Source organism: Xyrauchen texanus, chromosome 44 (genome assembly GCF_025860055.1).
Source record: "Xyrauchen texanus isolate HMW12.3.18 chromosome 44, RBS_HiC_50CHRs, whole genome shotgun sequence".
NCBI classification, from domain to species: Eukaryota; Metazoa; Chordata; class Actinopteri; order Cypriniformes; family Catostomidae; genus Xyrauchen; species Xyrauchen texanus.
In genome coordinates this window covers 16,285,357-16,305,187 of record NC_068319.1, presented here as the reverse complement: position 1 = coordinate 16,305,187, position 19,831 = coordinate 16,285,357, and the positions used below count along the sequence as shown (strand labels likewise).

The 19,831-nt window shown below is 37.6% G+C and overlaps 1 protein-coding gene across 1 annotated transcript; it reads right to left on the bottom strand.

Annotated features, from left to right (window-relative positions):
- Positions 1-14,897: 14,897 nt before the first annotated feature.
- LOC127636735 (superoxide dismutase [Cu-Zn]) lies at positions 14,898-19,579 on the bottom strand. Its single transcript, XM_052117430.1, has 5 exons — positions 19,427-19,579; positions 18,436-18,532; positions 17,594-17,663; positions 15,572-15,689; positions 14,898-15,217 (listed from the first exon to the last, which is right to left on the bottom strand). The coding sequence occupies exons 1-5, from the start codon at positions 19,499-19,501 to the stop codon at positions 15,110-15,112; spliced, it is 468 nt and encodes a 155-aa protein (XP_051973390.1). The 5' UTR covers positions 19,502-19,579; the 3' UTR covers positions 14,898-15,109.
- Between the last annotated feature and the right edge of the window lie 252 nt (positions 19,580-19,831).

The following is a 19,831-nucleotide window of genomic DNA, read 5'->3' as shown; positions in this document are numbered from 1 at the left end:
GGGGAACTTGGTGGTTGAGTGCAAAAGTGTAGTCCATGAAATTACCTTCGGCCCCAGAATCCAGAAGTGCTCGACAGTCGTGACGGTGGGTTGACCATTGGAGTCTTACCGGAAGGAGAGTAGATGTGGATGAGGTCTTCTCGGCGGAGATCCCACCCGATAGTAGCCTCATACTTACTATCGGGCAGGTCCTTTTGAAGGACAGTTGTAGGCGAAATGTCCAGCTCCTCCACAGTACATGCAAAAGCCCTGGGATCTCCACCTTTCCTTCTCCTCCCAGGAAAGCCGGGCTCAACCCACCTGCATGGGCTCGGAATCACAGACGGGGCTGAACGCGTCCCCGCCTCCAGAACGTTGGCCTCCCAAAGGACGGTTGGTCTGTACTCGCCGTTCCACTCTGGACAGCCTCGCGTCCACTTGGTGGGGAGATCCATGGCGTATATCTCCTTTTGGACGCGGTCAGCCAGCCCATGCAGGAACATGTCCCACTGCGCCTCCTCGTTCCATTGACTCTCCGCCGCTAGGGTCCAGAACTCGATAGAAAAGTCCGATACGGATCTCTCTCCCTGACGCAAGCCGGCCAGCACTCTGGCTGCTTCTCTACCGGAAACAGCACGGTCAAAAACCCGCTTCATCTCCGCGGAGAGCGCTTGGAACGAGGCGCAGCATTCGTCCTGGTTCTCCCACACCGCTGTTCCCCATAGTGCCGCTCTCCCAGAAAGTAGCGTCAGGACAAAGGCGACCTTGGTTCTTTCATCACAGAATGTTCTGGGCTGTAGAGAAAAATGCATTGAGCATCGTGTTAGAAAAGCTTGACAAAAACTGGGTTCAACTGAATATAATTCTGGAACCGGTAGGCGGGGCTCCGACTGGGAGGGGACCGCTGATGGTGGTTGAGGAATCAGCGGTGCGGGCAGCGCAGTGGGAGCTCGCAGAAGTTGGATTTGCTGGGTGAGTCCGGACACCTGCGCCACTAAAGCCTGAACAGCGCGAGCTGTGTCATTGAGATTCTTCTCTTGGTTCTGCATACGAAGTCTGCTGTTGTTCACAAATTCTTCTAGACTGTCTGAACTGTTACTCGCTGCTTCCATCTTGTGGTCAGATCGTTCTGTCACGAATGAAGCTAGGAAGCATGTTGCAAGTGACAATAAGTTTATTGACAGTCAAAATGTGAAGATTGGGGAAAAGTCCGGGGTGAAGGTTTAGTTACGCAGGGGCTCCAATGGTCAGATGAATGGGGTGAGAAGAGTGATGAGGAGTGCTGAACAAACACGACGAATCCGGGTAACAGCCAACAGAACACGAAACAGGGACAACGAGGGAACTGGACTGGAACTCAGAAGGATCAACACAACCGGACATCACAAACAAACGATCTGACAAAGAGATGAGAAAGTGGTGAGTATTTAAAGGGAATTGAAATGAGTAACAGCTGGTGAAGAGGAGTGATTGCGGCTGAGCGCTGATCACGGTAACGAGTCGTCATGCCCACACATCCACGCACACAAACACAAGTAAACAAAGCACGAGACAAGGAAGAGACATAGGATTTAAAAACCGTGACATAAAGGTGTTGATCTTTGACCAACATTCATTAAATGAACCTAGAATGACAGTTTTTGATAAACCAACCACATCATTATTCTCACGTCATCATGTTGGGGACTTTTCTATTGACTTTTAATGTTGTTATAATGAGCTAAATATATTTTCTAACCAGTAATCCTACACCTACCCCTAAACATAACTCTAAAGACCAAGGGCCAACCCCTTTTATACAGTACATCTGTGTCGAACCCCTGCCATTGGCTATGCATAGCTATGGCGGTTACGGCGTAACCAATGCCGTAGCCTGACGTGCACCTCTTCAAAAATGTAACAATGTGTTGCGTCGACGCAGACCACAACGGCTGTGAATGGTCCGCTTTGTAACCAGAGACTGTCCACCAGGAAAACAAAAAGGATATTTGAGTTAGCGTTACATTTTTTCCAAGATTATTTTAAGATCTATGCATCATATCACATTGCATTTGGACTCATTTGGAGAATTGTTTTAATCATGTTTCATGAAGCAAAAATCAGACAAAAATTCTTTTGAAATCTGTGCTTTTTTCTCAGGGCTTTTCCTTGATATATTTGCAATGTGAGTGACACAATATTTGTTGTATTTTACTCAAGAACTTTTTGATCTGTATGATGTTCTGATCATATATTTGACAGTATGGTGTAAAGTAAATATTCATATTTTGTAAGTTCTGAAAACAGAACACCTCTCATTTGTCAGCAAATTTAAAATAACCTGTTCAGAGTTGGTTATATTTCCTATGTGTATTGTAAAGTCCAGCTTTTAAGCTTTAAAATAACATTCACTTTTGTTGGTCAAGCAAGTATTATTAATTATTATTAATTATTGATGGGTTGTTTTTCTTCAACACAGACTATCAAAAGTATTCCAAAATATTTATTTATTGTATGTAAATGACTGAAGAGCAAGCATACAGTAAATGCCTGATTTATATTCTTTCTGCATGGCAGAAAACAGGTACAATAAATAATATGTGCCTAAATCTCAACATGTTCACACACTTTGATAAACTTGTTTTTAATGCTACAATAATTTAATAAATACTTTTAAATCCATTAATTAAACTGCTTTTGTTTATTTAAGAAATGTACAATTATTTCAGGAATGAAGGCATTTTCCCTCAATATACCAGCACTCGCAGAATGACACAGACACGTCAGCGGAGAACTACAAATGCAAACCACAGCGCTGGCCAGTACGCAGAGTCTATACGGCTAAGATCGGCCTTTACAGAACAGAAACATTTTTGGGAGCTGACTCATTTTTAATTGAAATTGCACAGTAGCAGAAATGATTGCACTTGCAATGCAAAAAACCCAGGTATGAGTAAAAAAAAGTGTGCAACTCGACGTGCAAGCAGAAAGTGTCATAGGGGCACTACAAAATGATGTTCAAAACAGCTTTTTATGACACTATCAGTTAGGTTTAGGTTTAAGGGTTGGTTTTGTTGATTTAAAAATCGATAGAGCATTATACTTAAAAACCTTATCTTTTTGGGAGTAAACTGAACTCGCTTTTAGCGCCACATAGTGGACATTTCACCTCGGAAATGTAAGCGTAAGCATAGTTCTAGCAGGAAGATCTCTTTTTATCAGGCATCTCATCACAATACAGCCTCCGCTTTAAAAGCCGATGAGCGGTTTTCGTGTTTTAACCCCCATCCGATTTTCGTGTTTTAACCCCCCATCCCACCCCATCTCCACCAGTTTAGGTCCCGTTCTGGGCAGGGTAAGCTCTACTCCTCTGCCGTCATCGCCTCTGACAGGATTTGACGGTTCAAGCAGCATCTAGCACTGAACCGTAGGAGGGGGCTTTCGCCAAATTATATAATTATCATTTCGTTTCTATCAATTCCAATAATCTCAAATCTTTCTGATAGAACTGCCGCAATACGTAATGAGCCAGGTAATGTCATTTTGCTAAAATGTTGCCACAGTCACGTAATTTTCATGAGATCAGGCTACTTTTTAGTTTTTAATAATAGGACGATGAAGTGAGACAGAAATGTTGAGGGAGAGAGGGGGGAGAGATGGGATCGACACATGACTCAGACCCAGTTCAAACCAATGGCTTTTACATCTCACAGGCACTATGCTCTATCGTGACATAGCACTGACTATTTGAAGTTTTACACTCCTTGTGGGGGTATTTTGTTCCTACAAAACTGAACTCACACAGTGAGAGAGAGAGAGAGAGAGAGAGAGAGAGAGAGAGAGAGAGAGAGAGAGAGAGAGAGCTATAAAAGAGGTAATTCCTCTGTTCAGACAGCAGACATCGAGGTCAACTGAAGACATTTTTATGATCTGTAAATAGTATTGGAAAATGGTGATACACTTGGTGTGGAATAACTTCTACCCCTAGAGACCTGACTTGAGTATCCTGGAGAATAATTTTGGAGAATAAGTCAATATGAGAAGACACACATCACACACACAGACACAAAGAACGCAGAAAACCCACCAACAGACAGTCTGCAAGGGTAAATGAGGATATAACAACCAAAAAAAAAAAAGTCTATCAGCTCGATTATGCAGTTAAAACACAGTTGTATTTTAGTATGCTTCATTAGTATGCTGAGAGTTATCAGAAACACACACATCAACACATACACAAACACACACACACACACAGCTTTGTCCAATCACCCCTGCTCTCTCTAAAATCCCATCTACTCTCGCTTATGCCTCCAGGTGTTCATTTCTCTTTCTGTACGCCCCCCATTCCAATTAATGACTTTAATTGCAATCTGCATGCCTTGTCTAATGAGCTTAAAGAAAGAAAGAGGACTGTTTTTAGTACCATGAAGATTTGTATGCCGTTGTGACAATTAAGTACATTTCCCTCCTAAATTCACATAACTGTAATGAGTAATAAATCAATTATATATTGTAGTAGCTTTTTTTTTATACGGCCAACAATAATATAATATAATAATGTAAAAACAACTCATCTCAAATTCTCATTAATGTAAAGTAAAAAAAAAAAAGAATTATATTATTATATTTACTATGTAATCAATAATAATGTAATTCTTTTTTTTTTTTCATTAGTTAGAATGTTTTAGTACTTCCATCAATAATATAACAAAATATAATGCAAAAAATCTAATTCTCATTACCGTAACACAAAATATATTATTATAATAATTTATATATAAATGATATAATTTATGCAGCATAGTAGTATTTTACAACTACCAACAATTATAATATAATATAATATAATAATTAGTGCTGTCAGTTTATGAAATTTGAAACTATATATTTGACACTATATTCTGTCAAAATGTATTTATTTTCTTCATAGGAAAGAAAACAAAACAACATGTAACAATACTGTATAATGCTTTATTAACATATTCAAAAAAATGCCTTCCACAGTATAAAGATAGAAATGCACTAAAGTAACAAGCAACATGAAATGTTTCCCAAAGTCTAAGTGGGAGTTTGACTAATTGAAAGAACTGGTCTCCCCATAGGTTGCATTTTCACTGTATTGGGCAGTGCATCTCCTTCACGCTTATCCTCCACAATATTAATTAGCCATCAGACTGTGGCTATCTGCTTTGTCACAGCAATCGTGAAGCTGCGTTCATGATTCGTATCAAGCGCTGCATTGAACTCCACATGTAAAGCACTTGCAGACAAAAAACATCTCATTCTGCGTTTTAGTGATAGTGACGACTTGCAGTGCTTCTGTGGTAATTAAAATGTTCCTGACTTAGGCTGAATAAACTAGATTTTGGTCAAAAGTCTCATCTAGGCTTGTTTTGTACAACAAATAACTTTAAGAGCTCCTTTTCCCATAACTTGATCACTGACAGTGAATCACTTCACCCCCATAGATTCGGCCCTGTTCTATACTTAAAATCAACAACCTAAAATCAATAGTTTTATATATTTCCATAGTTTTTTATTCGATTACGTCATTCACACTAGATTAAAACTCTTATATGAAGGATTTTATGAAAAGCCTTATGGAAAATGCTTCCGGACCCCACATGGCTGAAAAAGTGGGCGGGCACTGTTGTGCTCTATTCCGAACTTGCAGGCACATTCTGAGCGCTATATTGCAAAGGACGAGGCAGACCACAGTTATCTGACACACTTTGGCAGGAATGAACAGCATCACACACTACTGTAATCCAGTCACCTGAATCATCTCTTTAACATGATAAGAAAGTGTGCTTGACTACAACATCTTGATACTGTATATGCCAGTTTACAACATTCTTCTCCTTGATTTGATCATCATTGATGATTTACTGCTGATATTATTGATAGAAAATGCACACAAGCATCTCTTTTTAATAAAATGTATTTTACCACCTGCTTTCATCTGGCAGTAATCGCGCAAAGTAAATTGCACCAGGCAATTTTTGTAAATGAAGAACAATCTAAAATAAGCTTAATTTAAATAGAAAGGACGTCTGAATGAAAATGACTTAATTGAAATACACAAGATGCAATTTCAGCACTGATTGCTCAAACTAGATTGTGTAGAATTACATGCAGATTTTAACATTGAAATACCACATGGAAAAGTGCGCAACTTTTTCGTAGTAAAACTTTACACACACTATGATAGAATTTGTAGAATATGTTATTTACAAACCAGGTAACCTTCTTCATATGAAACTGTTTCTAGATTAGAAGTACAGTAAATGTGAGAGACTTACTGGCCTCAGTATTACCACAAGGGCCTTTCCTGCATGCAAAGCCTGAACATCTTTTAGAATGAGCACTTAGAGGACTTTACACCTGAGTATAAGATTTCTCACATACAACATCAGCTTGCTATGGTATGTCCACATGAGCTAAACAAAACACACATGCAACTGAAGTGACACCTCAAAAATAACTCTAAATATCTAAGTTAATCAGGCCAAATGCATCCAATTTGACCTATCTTTGTTCAAACAGATCAGTTTCTGCATGGTGTTTATGATTGCTCTCATAAAGGAAAAAAGATAAGACCGAGGCAAGAAAGAGATAATTCAGCTCACCTCAGCACACCTGTTTCTTTCCTCCCCGCTCTGCCCACCTGTCCGACCACACCTGTAACGGTCATTTGCGTTTGTATTTGTATGAGACATTTAAATAACTGCTATTTTACGTTTGCAGTTCTGGGTCAGAATTCTAATCCTCCAACCCCACAGGATAGAAACAGAGTAAATGTGAAACAGGCCCATGCAGCAAAGCTGGTGTGAGCCTGGCCAAATACACTCTGGATTTATTATTATCTTGTGTAATAATTCTGAGCTGCCTTTTTATATTCCACTTCCTGTTTTCACTATGGTGGGAATGGCCCACAAAGTCTTGCAGTTGCACTCATTTGGCATAGGCAACTGGAATTGCGGCCGCAGTTTTATGACTAACAGGCAGGACTGTGTTGTTGTTTATCAGAGAAGCAGCACGCTGTGTGGATAATTGGAACTTATCTTAGATGTCAAGTCATTTAGTCTAATTGTCAGTTCCCTACTGTTGTTGGAAACCCTGGAGGGGTGTGTGTTGAGGACTACCAGAGTGTCTTTAACCTATATATTTGTGATGTATTGACTGGCTTGGCTAATGTATTGATTGATCAGCTTAGGTCGGTTTACAAAAGGGATCAGTTCCTGTCTGCATATTTGTCCCATCATTGCAGGTTCAAAGGTCAAGTTTTGTAATTACCACTGTGAGCACTGGCCCAAAGCAACTTTTCGATAAGATAAAAGGTAGCTAGACACAAGCAGATATCTTTGAGGGTGTGCCAAACTAAACAAGATAAAATGCTGAAGTCAAAGCTTTTATTCATTGGTATTTACCATACAGTTGCCATAACAGCTACACTTATAATATATGAATGTCAATGCACTAAAGGGATAGTTCACCCCCAAATTTTAATTCTATCATCATTTACTACCCTAATGCCATCCCGGATGTGTGTAACTTTCTTTCAAAGATTTTTAGAAAAACATTTAAGCTGTAGGTCACCATTCACTTGCATTGTAAGGACCTACAGAGCTGAGATATTCTTCTGGAAAACTTAATTTGTGTTCAGCAGAAGAAAGAAAGTCATACTAATTTAGGATGGCATGAGGGTAAGTAAATGATGAGACAACATTCATTACTTCTACCCTGAAATAAAACAAAATAATTTCATTTTAGGTAGTTTAGTGTCAATCACTCAACAAAGAGCGGATCATATGTGGGATGGAATGAACGAGCCAGAACATCACTGTCTCAGAACAAGCCGTGAAAATCTACAAGGTCAATAAAAGCCCAGAGGTGAAGTCTGGTTAATGTGTCCTTCACTTCAGATTTGCCTTAACCTGGCAGCTGCACGGAGAGGACACTTTCTCAGGCAGTAAAAAGTGATGGCAGAGCCAGTGAAAGTGGACCACACAGCGGTCCTCCATCCTCAAACATTGCAGACGCATATTGTTTAGAGGTGCTGGCTAAATAACAAGCATACCGGGAGGAGCAAAGGTCTGGTCTGGGGGATTCTGCAGTCATCTGTAAGAGCGCATTCATCGACCCCTGGCTCATACTAGTATGGGGGCCATGTATGGCATCTGACCTCTAGCTTAGACATGCAACATTGGTTCCAAAATATCCCCAGACTGATAAAGAGCCAGTAGGAGATAAATCGAATAAGAAATATTGGACAACACAAAGGATCTCTTGAATGTAAAAACCTGGAAAACAGGTCTTATGAATATTAGAGACAGGCTTGTTGTTTTATTTTTCATATATTTTTCATATATATTGAAAGAACTGGTCTCCCCATAGGTTGCATTTTCACTGTATTGGGCAGTACATCTCCTTCACGCTTATCCTCCACAATATTAATTAGCCATCAGACTGTGGCTATCTGCTTTGTTACAGCAATCGTGAAGCTGCGTTCATGATTCGCATCAGGACTTCAGTGCCAGCTTCAAGAGCTGCATTGAACTCCACATGTAATGCGCTTGAAGACAAAAAACATCTCATTCTGCGTTTTGGTGATAGTTACGACTTGCAGTGCTTCTATGGTATCAGAGACGATGCAACAAATCACAGAACAGGTTTCATTACTTCCACGCTGAACTTTGATGAGACACAACTGCCTGTCAAACTCCTACACATAACATAACATAACATAACATAAGCTACAAAGAAGCTATTTCCACTTCCCAGCCACTTTTTTTATAGCCTAAATAGATAGTACAACCTACATAGTGTCATTTTAGTAGAAAACCCAAATGACAATATTCATATCATACATGTGTTACACTTGCTATAGTTTACTTCCACGGTGCTATTTCATCAAATAACAATGCCAGATGTAAATCAGTTCAATCACTGAAACAACAGCACCACCTTAAGTAAGAAATAGCATGTATAACATCAATGTACATGCATATAGGATAATGACAATTCACTATCATTGTGTGATATAGTGCTGATTTGTCTAGTATTGAACAAAGCTTCTATTGGTGCAGAGCCAACAAATGTGAAACCTCTTCAAACTATTTCATTGAAACCTGTTTAGTATCTCTAGTTTGGTTTAATATGCTGCTTTAAATATTTTGTAAATGTTTCATGCTTTGGGCATGCTGAAAAATATGAAGTACTTGGATAAGTGCTGTGGAACGGTTTTCTGACAGACATTCCAAAAACATGCTCATTATTTTGAATAACTTTTCAAAGTAACAAATGTGTGGGTCATTTTACTTTATTTTAATATAAATTTTGTTTTATTTTATTATCACTGTACAATATGGTTCTATTCATTGTGCATTCCTATATATTTACTGTGCATTTTCACATTGGGAATAAATGTATTCATGCAAAAGCTGAGAAATGTTGCTTTCAGAGGCTTTATATGTAGTTAGGATGAAAATAAGGTGCATTTTGAACAGTTCTGTGACCAGTGCAGACAGACAGCACACTTGAGTTTAAGTCATTCACTAAAGGAGCAAGGGAGCATCCTAAGTGCATTCACTCCTAAAATCTGACCAATAGTTCAGTATCAGGCTGCAGATGATGTTTGAACCACTCAACATATTTGGCAGACATGGGACAATGATAATCAATACATAAATTCGGAATTTTCGAATGCAAATTTTTATTTTAGCATGGTTGGCAGTGATTGGATGATGCTGGCTATTACTTTTAAACAGAATTATTTATTCAGCTTTATAGAAAATCAGCTGTTATCGTTATAACGTCTCAATAACATATCATTATAATCATAATCAACACTCATGGACACATAATAATCTGACTTTTTATAGCTTGGTATTTCTTAAAATTTCACAACTTTTTTTTTCTTGTTTATTAGTTGCTACTAGTTACAAATAAAACAGAGAAATGAAAAATGCACTCAGCAGTCATGCTCGGGTCTTAGGAGGATTTAGATATGAAATAATCATGAAAATCTGATTTATGTAAGTGCAAATAAATGCAACACTATTACATATGTATATATATAAAGATGTGTATGCATAACTTAAAACGATGGATGAGGTACAGGGAGTGAAATTAGTCTATACAAACTGAGAAGTGACAAAGAGATTGGCCGACATCTAAAGTGGAAAAAGGCTCAGTAATTCAGTAAAAACATTGTAGGGCCTACTGTATTCTTTCCTTATGTAATGTCAACATCAAACCAAGACACTACATTCAGTTTCGCACTTACCTCCCACGGTGCTCCAGGACACCTGACCGTGTTGCTAGGAAACAATGGACCAAGTAATTACCTCAGGCAGTGGCGGTTCTGGCTTGCTTGTTGCCCTAGGCAAGATCTGATTTAACCCCCCTTAATATCAACAACATGAGAAACAGATCAATATTTAAGTCCTTTTTATAATCGACATCTCCACTTTCACATCTCAAAGTCACATTTGATGCCTGTTTTGTTCACTTTCACATCTGAAAGTGTAAGTGGAGATTTAAAGTAAAAAGGGACTTAATTATTGATCTGATTCTCACCCACATCTATCATGTCGCTTCTGAAGATATAGATTAAAACCCTGGAATCTTATGGATTAATTTTATGCTGCATATATGTGCTTTTTGGAGCTTCAAAGTTCTACCCAACATTCACGTGCATTTTATGGACCTACAGAGCTGAAATATTCTTCTAAAAAATGTAAATTACTATTCTGCAAAAGAAAGTACAGGTACCCTGTCGTACCGCACAAGAGATCATTGCCTATGCCCGGATCCGCTACTGACCTCAGGCGGACATAATGAGTTTTAAAATTATTTAAAATTGAACAGAGATTGAAAGTTAACGTTATAACCAGACATCATCAGCTTAACTTCAACACATTTTAGAGCACAGACAAATCATAACATTGATAAAAGATTCTGCTATACTGTAATTTAATTTTTCGATATAGTTGCAAATAATGTAGCGCTTCTGAGCACGGTGAGAAACGGTTACAGTAGAATTTTCCACACTGTTCGCCACATTTAAAAACAGTTCCCGGCCCAGGTTTTGATCAACCGTCAACCATCAAAAAAACACATAAATAAAAGGTACTCAACTGTGCTGGTGGAACGACTTTAGTAACCACTCTCGACTGGTCACTTCCTCAGTCAGTCAATTGTAATCCTGACGAGCCCGGATCGGAACAGTCAATCCGCTCATTCAGAGCAAGAGAGCTTTGAGATCTAACCAATGGGCACTACAATCTTTGTTACTTTGGCTAACACTTCACAATAAGGTTGAATAGCAATGTTAACATTAATTAATGCAATAGATAACATGAACTAACAGTGAACAATAGGCCAACTTTACAGCATTCTACATAGGCTAATACTTTTTTTTACATTTAAAGTTGTATTTATATTCCAGGTGCAATACAGGTTAAGCTCAATAAACAGCATTTTTGGCATAATGTTGACTTGTCTTTGCTTTATTATTAATAATAATAAAATTTAAAAAATGGTTTCAGACAGTGACGCACTTACAATGGAAGTGAATGGGGCCAATCCATAAACACAAAAAAAACACTGTTTCAAAAGCCGCAAGATGTAAAAATGATGTACTAACATGATTTAAGTGTGATAAAAGTTTACTCATTTTATCTGTGTAAAGTAATATCCAATATTACAACTTTGTTGCCATGACAACGACTTCCTCTCATCCTGGTATTGGATATAAAGCAACACAGAAAAGGTTAGTAAGAGATTTTATCACTCTAAAATCACGTAAACGTGAATATTGTTCATGTCAAAACATGTTCATGTTTTAGCATTTATGGATTGGCCACATTCACTTCCATTGTATGGACATGAATAAATTAACATATTAAAGATATAACATGTAAAAAAAAAAATAGTTGTTGTAAGTTCATGATAACTAATGCAATGTTAACATATAATTAAATGTAAGCTTATAGATACTTGTTGTATCTTGTGCTACCAACATTTGGTTGGGTAGAGGTTTTACAAAAAGACCCTCCTGCTAAGCCTTTATAGAACCAAAACAATAATTATTCTCAAGCATGTGTGTAACAAAATGCTGACTTGCAAATATGTGATTTATTTTTTTTTTTTTTACACATATTTACTAATTAGGCCTATAAAAGATGGTAAAGGTCAGTTACCAATTCACCTATACAACACACGATTGAAAAAAGATTTTTAGGCATTTGTCAGTGTTGGTGCTTTGAATATGACACAAGATATTGTTAGTGAGTGTTGACATTGTGTTAGGGCCATAACGTGTGCCTTCTTGCTCAGGTGGGATGGGCAGCTTCTTCATTATTCATGGAGTGCCTTGCTGATGCTATTTATACCAGCGTTGTGACTCATCACGCTCCAGTGATTCTGTCTGCTTCTGGAAATTTGTTCATATGAGGACCATGATTGCGCTTCCTCAATACATTTAAGGCCTTTTATGCTGCTGCAACTGAAATGAGAGAGGGTAGAGCAAGTTATTATCTGCAACAAAAAAATACCAGTAATAATTTGTTTCAGACATTTTATACTTTTTTAGAGCAAAATGTAAGCTTTTGGCACAGTAAAAGTTAAAATAAAATGCCAAACAAAATTACAAATTTGAAAACAAAATATCCAAACTGAAATAATGAAAATAATGGCATAATTTATTTACCGTCTTGTTATTCCTCCAAGTACTTTCTTCTGTGAAACACCAAAGGAGATGTTAAGCTGATTTTAAGCTCTAGTCACCATTTACTTTCATGGTAAGTGGGGGGAAAGGTGCAATGAAAGTAAATGGTGACTGAGGCTAACATTCTGCCCTTCATTTCCTTTTATTTTCCATTAAGAAAGTCATACAGGTTTGGAACAACATGAGGAAATTAGTTTTTATCAGGGCCTTTAAAATCAATGACTTTTGAACATGCATTTCAATTGGGCTGTAATGTTTGTATTTGAACTGTGAAACTCATCTGTGGGTTGCAGGTTTTCACTCTCTGGGGATGTGGGGAAGCTCGTTTCCTCTGGAGAGGAAACCGAAAATGCCAAGTTTCTTTACACGGGCCCCATTAAAAGAGAAAGAGGTTTTGGAGCATGTAATTTCAGCAGCAATCCGCCAGCCATCTGCGAAAGCTGGCCTGCACCGACCGCAGCTGTTTAATAGCAGCATCAAATATAGAGTCAGATGTCAAGGGCGCGATCCCACTTTAAAATCATATTCATAGAACAACAATGACTTCAATCTCAAGTGTCTCGGATCTCTTGGAGCTTTATATTGATACATTTCACGAATCACTGCGCACGTGTTTAAGAAAAATGAGCACCGATAACAGCTGCAATAACACGATAAATAAATAACAGATTTTTAAAGTGTTATCTTTTACAAGGCAACACTTTAAAAATCTTAAAAAGTTTTAAATCAAAAGTGCATGGCATCTCTTTTATGGCCAATTATGCTAATTAAACTTCATTTTTCTTGTACCTTTGTTTCTGGCACACAATAACATGAGCAATGCGCCATCTAGTGGTTTAATCAAAGTAATTATCTCTCTAGGCTCCAAACTTCCTCCAATGTAGGCGGAATCTCCTAAAGAGGGCGGGTCTACTCAAGAAGGGGCGTGTTTATTCCAAAAGGGGCGTCAATTCCACTCAAAGTGCTTCAAATTTTTGGTCATCATTGAATGGACCTACAGACCTGAGGTACTCTTCCAAAAAAATCCTCGTTTATGTTCTGCAGAAGAAAGTCATACACATCTTGGATGGGAATAAATTATGTGAGAATTTTTTTTTGGGTGAAATACCCCTTTAAGAACATTGGTAAGGTGTTCATTTGCCATGCAAAATCAGTGTAATGGGCAAAAATCTACCCTTGTAGATCGGTTTATTCTTTTTGCTGTTTATAATCGTACCCCGATAACGATAAAGGAAAGCTGTTTGGTGTTTACATGACCATACACAGTGAGCATATTTACATGCATGTTCCTACACCAATGTTGCTTAAGCCGACAACACGTGCAGTCATGTAAATGCAATAACCCGCGTACCTTTATCGGCAGTAAAAGTATAACCCGGTCAACATGGGAAGACTATGGCCGATTTCGTGTGCTAGGCAAACGCCTTACCCTGACTCATTCAATGTGCGCAAATGTTGAGCACATGCCTCTTCTCGATTTGATTTCAAATGTAATGTAAACACAGATTTTAGAGAGTAATCAGCATATTGGTTTGCATGTGTTTGGGCTCTTGAAATCGGTTTATGCGTACACCAATATACCGATTACTCTCTATAATCCACTTATTTAAAAAAAAACTCTGACAAGGCAAGAAATCTGCATTTACATTCCATTTGAAATAATCGCATTATTCTCTACTTTTGATTTCAAACCTTGAAGAGGCATGCATTCAATACATTTGGACATTGGATGAGCCAGTAAAAACACTAGGTAAGGTGTTTACATGCCACGTGAAATTGGCATAATAGGCAAAACTATACCGGAGTCTATCAGGTTATTCATATAGCCTGTATGCCGATAAAGGAATATGGTTTATTGCGTTTACATGACCGCACGTGTTGTCAGATTATTAAGCATAATCAGTGTAAGAATGTGCATGTAAACACGCTGATTGTCAGTTCAAGCATAAATCAGTGTAAAACCACACATGTAAATGCACTCAAATATTTTACAGCAGAGTATAAGTAGAACACTGTATTTTCACTGAAGAAATTTCAAATTTTCCAGGCCTGGGAATCCCTTTTGGGAAAAAAATCGGTGAAAATCTGTGATAGCTCCAGGTATTACATGACCGTGGGAACCCCGATTATACCAGCAAGACATTTGACTGTATCTGCATTTTTTTTTTATCCATGAATGTAGCTCATACAAAAGACAAACAGAGCAAGTCAGTAGAACGTTTATTGAGTAAAGCAGAAATTAGTGGAAATTAACATCTATTGGCTGCAAGCAGACAGATGCAAAAGACAGCTTTAAATGAGTAGAGAACCGCTATTCTTAACACATTAAATTGCAAAAATAGAAATGTACTAAGTGCTTATAGGGGGCTTCCACATTGGTCACAGACATTTCTAAACTGGCTTGTGTGTTGAGCTTCACTGGGTGATGCCAATAACCCCACAGGCCAGACGACCTCCAGCGTTGCCAGTTTTAAGACTTTCCTCATTACCTCCTTTACCACAGTCATCCTCCTTCTCGTGAATCTAGAGTAGAACATCCACAGAATAAAAGCATGCTAGTTTTATTGATTTAATGAGCATTTACTAAATGTTCTTGGTTAGGTTCACAGTGATTAAAAATATGCTTTTGTCAGTTGCTTATTATGGGTTGATGTAGCAAGTAGAACTTTACAATAATAGTTTATTTAGTGACTTTGCAACAACAAAAGGGCTGGCATTCATTTCTGGAACAAAAGCAATAAAAAAAAAAAAAAAAATGCGGACAGTACTGGCAAGTGCATGTTTGTTGAAAAACACAACTAAACCCCAAAAATGTGCCCTGTGGTATGGATCATTAAGTTGATTTCAAATTATTTGAAAATGGAGCCGTTGTCTTACCACCATGGTCCTTCCAATAATGGAGTGTTGCCCATGTAGTGTCAGATGTTTGTCCACAATGTCGATTTTTGCAACACCATCATCACCAGCTGTCACATTACCAAGGTCGCCAACGTGTCTGGAGGAGTTAAATAACAGTACTGAAATCAAACAACTACTAAAACATGACTGGTGTGTGTGTGTGTATATAATATATATACACACACACACACAGTTGAAGTCAGAAATGGTGTATATAAACTAATGACCCACTGGAATTGTGATATAATCAATTAAAAGTGAAACAATTTGCTGTAAACAATTGCTGGAAAAATTATGTGTCATGCATATAGCAGATGTCCTAAATGACTTGCCAAGTGGTAAAAAAAGACTACAACCAAAGTGTATGTACATTTCTGACTTCAACTTTACATATACGTGTGTGTATATATATATATATATGACAATATTTTTATTTGGAATTTGGGAGAAATGTTGTCAGTACTTTATAGAATACAACAACAACAACAACAAAAAAAAAAGTTCATTTTACTCAAACGCATACCAATAAACTGTAAATCCAGAGTAATCTCTTAATATTTTCCAGAGCTGTATGTAAATGCACAGGTGCATCTCAAAATTTGAATATCGTGGAAAAGTTAAGCTTTTTCTGTAATTTGATAAATTCTAGATTCATTACACTTAAAGTGAAATATTTCAAGCCTTTTTTTTAGTTTTAATCTTGATGATTAAACATCTTACAGCTCATGGAAATCAAATATTAGAATTGGTGTTGGTCCACTGTGTTTTCTCAAGGCGAGTGTCAATGCAGTCATCGACCAGGAGATTTTAGAGCACTTCATGCTTCCATCTGCTGACAAGCTTTATGGAGATGATGATTTCCTTTTCCAGCAGGACTTGGTACCTGTCCACAGTGCCAAAACTACTAGTAACTGGTTTGTTGAACATGGTATTACTGTGCTTGATTGGCCAGCCAACTATCTAGAGAATCTATGGGGTACTGTCAAGAGGAAAATGAGACACCAGACCCAACAATACAGACGAGCTGAAGCTGCTATCAAAGCAACCTGGACTTCCATAACACCTCAGCAATGCCACAGGCTGAATGCCTCCATGCCACGCCGCACTGATGCAGCAATTTATGCAAAAGGAGCCCTGACCAAGTATTAAGTGCATAAATTAACATACTTTTCAGAAGGTTGACATTTCTGTATTATAAATTCTTTATTCTAATATTTTGAGATACTGGATTTTTGATTACCATAAGCTGTAGGCCAAAATCATCAAAATTACACGTTATGCATATGCTTAAATGTTTTAAATTAGTTTTGTAGACAAAAATACAATTGTGCCACCATATTATTTAATTTAATTATAAACAAAAAATTTATAAAAAAATAAATAAAAAGGTTTTGAAATTGATGACTTGGACCAAATTATAAAAGAAAAGCAGCCAATAAGTGCCCAACACAGACGGGAACTCCTTCAATACTGTTTGAAGCATCCCAGGGTGATACCTCAAGAAGTTGGTTGAGAAAATGTCAAGAGTTCATGTCTGCAAATTCTAGACAAAATGTGACTACTTTGAAGATACTAAAATAGAACACAATTTTGATTTATTATGGATTTTGTCGCAAAATAATTTCCATAGTTCCATTTCTATTATTCCAAATTTGTGATGACTTTACTATTATTCTAAAATGTGAAGAAAAACGTATAATAAATAATGAGTAAATGTTTTAAAACGTTTGACCTGCAAAAATGAATTTGAGGTTTTATATAACCAGTAATTCTGACAAAAGTTCTATTGACGGGGGTACACTGCTTTCATGATTGAAATCCAGATGATGAGGGATATTCACACAATTATCCCATGTTTTTTCCCAACTTTATTTCTTGTGGCATGGCATATTTTCAATGTTTTGTCAGCTGAACAATTGACAAGGATATTAAAACACACCCTGACTAAGGTCTACTAATAATATTTGTTGTGTCTTTTCAACAGCACCATGTCAAACTCACCTCTCTTGATCATCAGGTCCACCATGACTCTTATTGTGGGGGTTGAAGTGTGGCCCTGCACTGATACAGCCTGCAACCAATGCAGCAAAATAAATGTCAATAGTCCATGTTCATGTCTAGAATCAAGCGCATTTACATGCATGTTTTTAAACCGATTGTGCTTAAAAGAAACAGTTCACCCAAAAATGAAAATTCTCTCATCATTTACTCACTCTCGTTGCATCCCAGATGTGTATGACTTTCTTGCGCAGAATACAAACTAGGATTTTTAGAAGAATAATTCAGCTCTGTAGGTCCATAAAATGCAACTGAATAGTAACCAGAAGTTCAAAAGCATATAAATGCTGCATAAAACAAATCCATAATACTGCAGAGGGTTAATCCATATCTTCTGAAGCTATCCAGTTGGCTTCGGGTGAGAACAGAACAAAATTACCTTTTCACTGTACATCTTGACATTGCAGTCTCAAGGCTTGATCATGATTTTAAGCTCGATTACACTTCCTATTGGTTGACGCATGCGCAGGAAGTGGGAAGTGTAATAGAGTTTGAAATCATGATCGACAAAGACTGCAGATGCAGTTAAGTTTTGGATCATTTGGATTGATATAGAAGATATGGATTAAACCATTGGAGTTCTATGGATTACTCTTATGCTGCCTTTTTGTGCTTTGAGCGACAACATTTTGGTCACTATTCACTTGCATTGTATGGACCTATAGAGCTGAAATATTCCCCTAAAAGCTTTGTGTCCTGCTGAAGAAAAAGTCATACACATCTGGGCTGGAGGAAATGATGAGGATTTTCATTTTTGGGTGAAATATCCCTTTAAGATTGCTAACCATTTGTGTTGTCTCCAAAAGCATGAACGTGGAAGCCATGCTTTCCTTTTGTAAGGCCAGTAATTTCACCAGTGACCTTCACTGGAGCCTTTTCATTCTAAAACACACAAATCAGTCATGTGTTTAATGATGATTTCAGATCACTTATGAAAACAGAAGCATTGAGTACTTGACATGATGATGGACATAAGTGATAAAAGTAGAAAACATAGGATAGGTGAATGTTTTCACTATCGTTTGCACTAGATTAGACCATGTGACTAAAAGTGTCTAAAAATGGTGTTCCATTACCAAAATCTTAATGAAATGCTTTTCCTATCTGCACAACAGTGCAGTTTAAATCTTAGTCTTGCACCATTTATGTAAAATTGACAGCAAACATAGCATGACTCAGCAAAATTTCCCTTCTGGCCATAATTTCAGACATTTTTCAGAGAAAGTCAATGGCATCTTTAACATCACTCTGGTTTTACTAGGTTACCTTTCAGGGCAAACAGTGGATCGATTTCAGGAGCAAATTGCATTTCAATTTTATATATTTTTTGTTTATATTTAATTGGAATAAACATGCACGGGGCGTTGACTAAAGGCTGACCTACCACCGTATCAAAGGTAATTTCACACAGCAGCTATGACTGATTCTAAAGCATTTGCCAGGTTCATGCACTTATTTAATGTGGAATTGGAAAAACATGTAGCATACATAACTCAGTTATGTCCTCTTTCATATTAATCCTTTGTAGTTCATGACCTGGTTTAGCCATAAACACAAATTGCGTTAAGTAGTGTACAATGATTCTCAAACAACTGAAAACAAATCGCACTTATGCACAAATTATTCTCTCTTTTAATTTCTGTGATGCACATACATGTTTCATATTGCACTATGCATTCTGAAAGAGCTCGCGCAGTGGTTGCAGGCTAGCTTGTAGCGCGCGTGATTCTGGTATCATACGAAACAGTTTTACGAGAATAAAAACAAAACGTTTACCTGTTGGTCAAAATAGACGGTGCCGGTCACTTCACCGGTGCCTTTGAGCACGCAAACAGCCTTTTTTGCTTCCATGCTGCCTCTGAATTATACTAACTAACGTAGTTGTAAATGAGAGAACTCCAACATATTAGATGAGAGGCGGTGCCTGAGCTGCACTGACCAATCAAGAGGCAGAATAGGTTGATTGGTCCACAGTCAGGCGTGTCTTGCTGTCGTTTGGAAGTGACGTAAATGCATTATTTTTGTATAATTATGCTTTACATATAATCCATATAATAAAATGCATTTAAATGAAGAAAAATATCTGCAGACTGTGTATCGTCATTATCGTATTTAGACTGAACTTTTAAATTGATAATTCACACAATAATGAAAATTGTCAGTTTGCTCACCTTAATGTTG